Below are 2,903 nucleotides of genomic sequence, written 5' to 3' on the forward strand. Positions count from 1 at the left end.
GAAATTAATTTATGTCAGTGTAATGTTCCTGAAATGACAGAAACAAAAAGTGTGCGTGTTCATGAGAGAGACAGAGAGGAACTGCCGATTTAGCCATCCTATCATGGCAGCCATTTCTTGGCAGTCAATCAGTTAATAGAGTCATTATATATTTGTGAAAGTTCTTTAATCAAAGAATGTACTGGCAAGGATAGAAAGTAATTTAACATCACCCAGAGTAAGAACATTTGCCATCACTTTTGAAGGTCTAGTGCTAGGACATTGCAACTATTATGCTAATGTGTTGAACATTATCATGAGTCAAGTGTACCTTAATCCTCCTGGTGTCCTGAACACTGAGCAGAAATACATGTATACTGTATGTGTATCTTCCAGCATGGCTGAGGGCTCAGTGTTTGTAGCAGAGGTGGAGACCTGTTTCCAGAAGTTTGCAGTCCATGGGGACACCAAGGCCACAGGAAAGGAGATGAACGGCAAGAACTTTGCTAAGCTCTGCAAGGACTGTAACATCATTGACAGCAAGAACGTCACCACCACAGATGTTGACATAGTTTTAAACAAAGTCAAATAAGATTTAAATTTCAGGCTCCACCTTCCACAACTACAATAATTTAATAGTACAGAAACAGCCATGCAAAGTAGTAATGTCAGCAGCTGCATATCATCTGCACAGAAGCGATTTGTCATCTAGTGCAGCTAAGCTAAAACATGCAGGAGCACATGCAAGTCTTCTACTATGGCCACTGCTTCTGCCACCATGTTTTAAAATTTTTAAAATGTATAGAGCTTTGTACCTTGTGATGACATTTCTCAGAAGTGGTTATCACTATGTGTAGTGAATTTTCATTTTCTAGTGTGCTCTTTTAATCTAAACATGTCTGACAGTCAAACTGTGTATGTTTTGTTCTATTCACATGGAAAAATGTAAATAACACCATTTGATAAAGTTGTTGCTTTCTTCAGAAGGGATTTCAACTTTGTTTTCTCAGGACAAAGTCTGCTCGTGTAATCACGTTTGAGCAGTTCAGCCAGGCCCTGACTGAGTTGGCTTCCAAGCGTTTTAAAGGCAAAAGCAAAGAGGAGGCACTACAGCAGCTTTATGGGCTCATTGCTGGGAAGGAGCCGACTAATGTTGGCATCACAGTGAGACTTTCATAGGTTCATAATATAATAAGCTTTCATCACCCTCACACATGCAACATCCAGTGACTGTACTAAACCCACCTCTCTATGTAGAAAATACTTAGGCTAATGTTAAAGGGAAAGATGGTTGTAGAGGGGTTGGAACCTGAAGTGCATGTTGTTTTGTGTAAGACAGAAATCCATAACAATGTGTTCAAAGTTGTCTTCCTATATTGAGTTTAACAGACTGAATCTGGTCTAAAGTAAATTAAGCAGATACAAGGGAGATAAATGTGTCTGTATGTTCTTATATGAATGAACAAATGAAGAATGATAAGTGAAATTACTGCCTATTTATTAAATCAGTTCACTTTGAATTGAATCTTTCATTGTTTTCAGAAAGTAGCAAAGGCAGCAGCAGTGGACAGACTGACTGACACCACCAAGTACACTGGGTCACATATGGAGCGGTTCGACGAGTCAGGCAAAGGCAAAGGAAAAGTTGGACGTGAGGACATCCCTGACACCAGTGGCTACGTGTCGGCTTACAAGGGCAGCGGCACTTATGACGACAAAGTGAAAGAGGCATAATTTTGCTGACAGATTATGAAAACTTTGCATCACCAGTAACATAAATCAGGGGTATTTAAAAAAATCAACAAAAAGTATGGCCTATTCTAGTTTTGAAGACATAATAAATATACAATGTATGGACTGTGGGCCTATTCATAGTACTAAAGCATTGTTCAGAGAAAAATAAGAAAACAATATACTGTAACTGCAGTTTCAAGGCTATGACAGGAGAGAACAAGAATGGGAAAATTAAAGAAGCAATTTCCAAAGATAACAAATATTCCTCTGTAGTGGTTTAAGTTACATGTTAATATGGTATATGTAATAAAATAGTGTTTATGGGTTCACTTTAAGTTCATGTGAGCTGAACAATGATCTTATATAATTTGGCCAAGATGTTTCCTGTTTTTGAATACATCTCAGGGTGTTGTCTCCTAAAACTGGAGACAGGAAGCTAAGTTGAGAAATTGACATAAGAGCCTAAGAAAAGCTGTGGGTAAAAGAGTGAGGCTGAAGGGTGTAGAAGACAGAATTAAGGATGGTGCAGCAGCCTTGAGTGTGCTGGTGGACCCGGCCATGTGGAATGGACTCCGACTGACGGTAACTTGTGACCAACAATGACTGACTGGCGCCCTGACAATCTCCTTATTTAATACTTTATCTATTCCATTGCAGGAGGAGTGATTTCCTAACTACCAGATTACCTATTTAACTACTACTCTGTTCAAAATAATTGTAATATTAAATGATTACTTAAATTGGGATGCTTTGTTTGAATTAATTTAGTCTGTATCACATTCTAGCCACGACACCTCCCTTCAGCAACTGCAACAATTTTAACGGGTTGTAGCATGAATAACTCATCTCTGTACTTTCAATTACTTCACAGGGACCAAAAAATAAAACTATATTAGTAGCCAAGCATGTGTAACCGGTCGCCTTTGAGTCTCTATGCTGTCCTCTTAGTCCCCGCCATCTCGCCTGTCCCTCTGGTAACACATGGACCGACACATTTGCTATTCAACGGAACCCTTTATTGCTGGTCACAGAGAAAAAAAAAACAGAAAACAGATTGCCTCCGGTGAGTGCTCAGCTCGCTCCTAAACAAAAGCACACAACAAGTTTACCCATACGACACAGGGTGGACAATAAAAGTAAAATAACCACAAATGGGTGGAGCTCCCACCTCTTTCCACTCGACACCATGC

The 2,903-nt window shown here is 39.4% G+C and overlaps 1 protein-coding gene across 1 annotated transcript; it reads left to right on the forward strand.

Annotated features, from left to right (window-relative positions):
• The first annotated feature begins 193 nt into the window (after positions 1-193).
• tppp2 (tubulin polymerization-promoting protein family member 2) lies at positions 194-1,735 on the forward strand. Its single transcript, XM_020620590.1, has 3 exons — positions 194-567; positions 990-1,143; positions 1,522-1,735. Exons 1-3 carry the CDS (start codon positions 296-298, stop codon positions 1,711-1,713), a joined length of 618 nt encoding a protein of 205 aa, XP_020476246.1. The 5' UTR covers positions 194-295; the 3' UTR covers positions 1,714-1,735.
• Positions 1,736-2,903: the final 1,168 nt, after the last annotated feature.

Source organism: Monopterus albus, unplaced genomic scaffold, assembly GCF_001952655.1.
Source record: "Monopterus albus unplaced genomic scaffold, M_albus_1.0 scaffold242.1, whole genome shotgun sequence".
Taxonomy (NCBI): domain Eukaryota; kingdom Metazoa; phylum Chordata; class Actinopteri; order Synbranchiformes; family Synbranchidae; genus Monopterus; species Monopterus albus.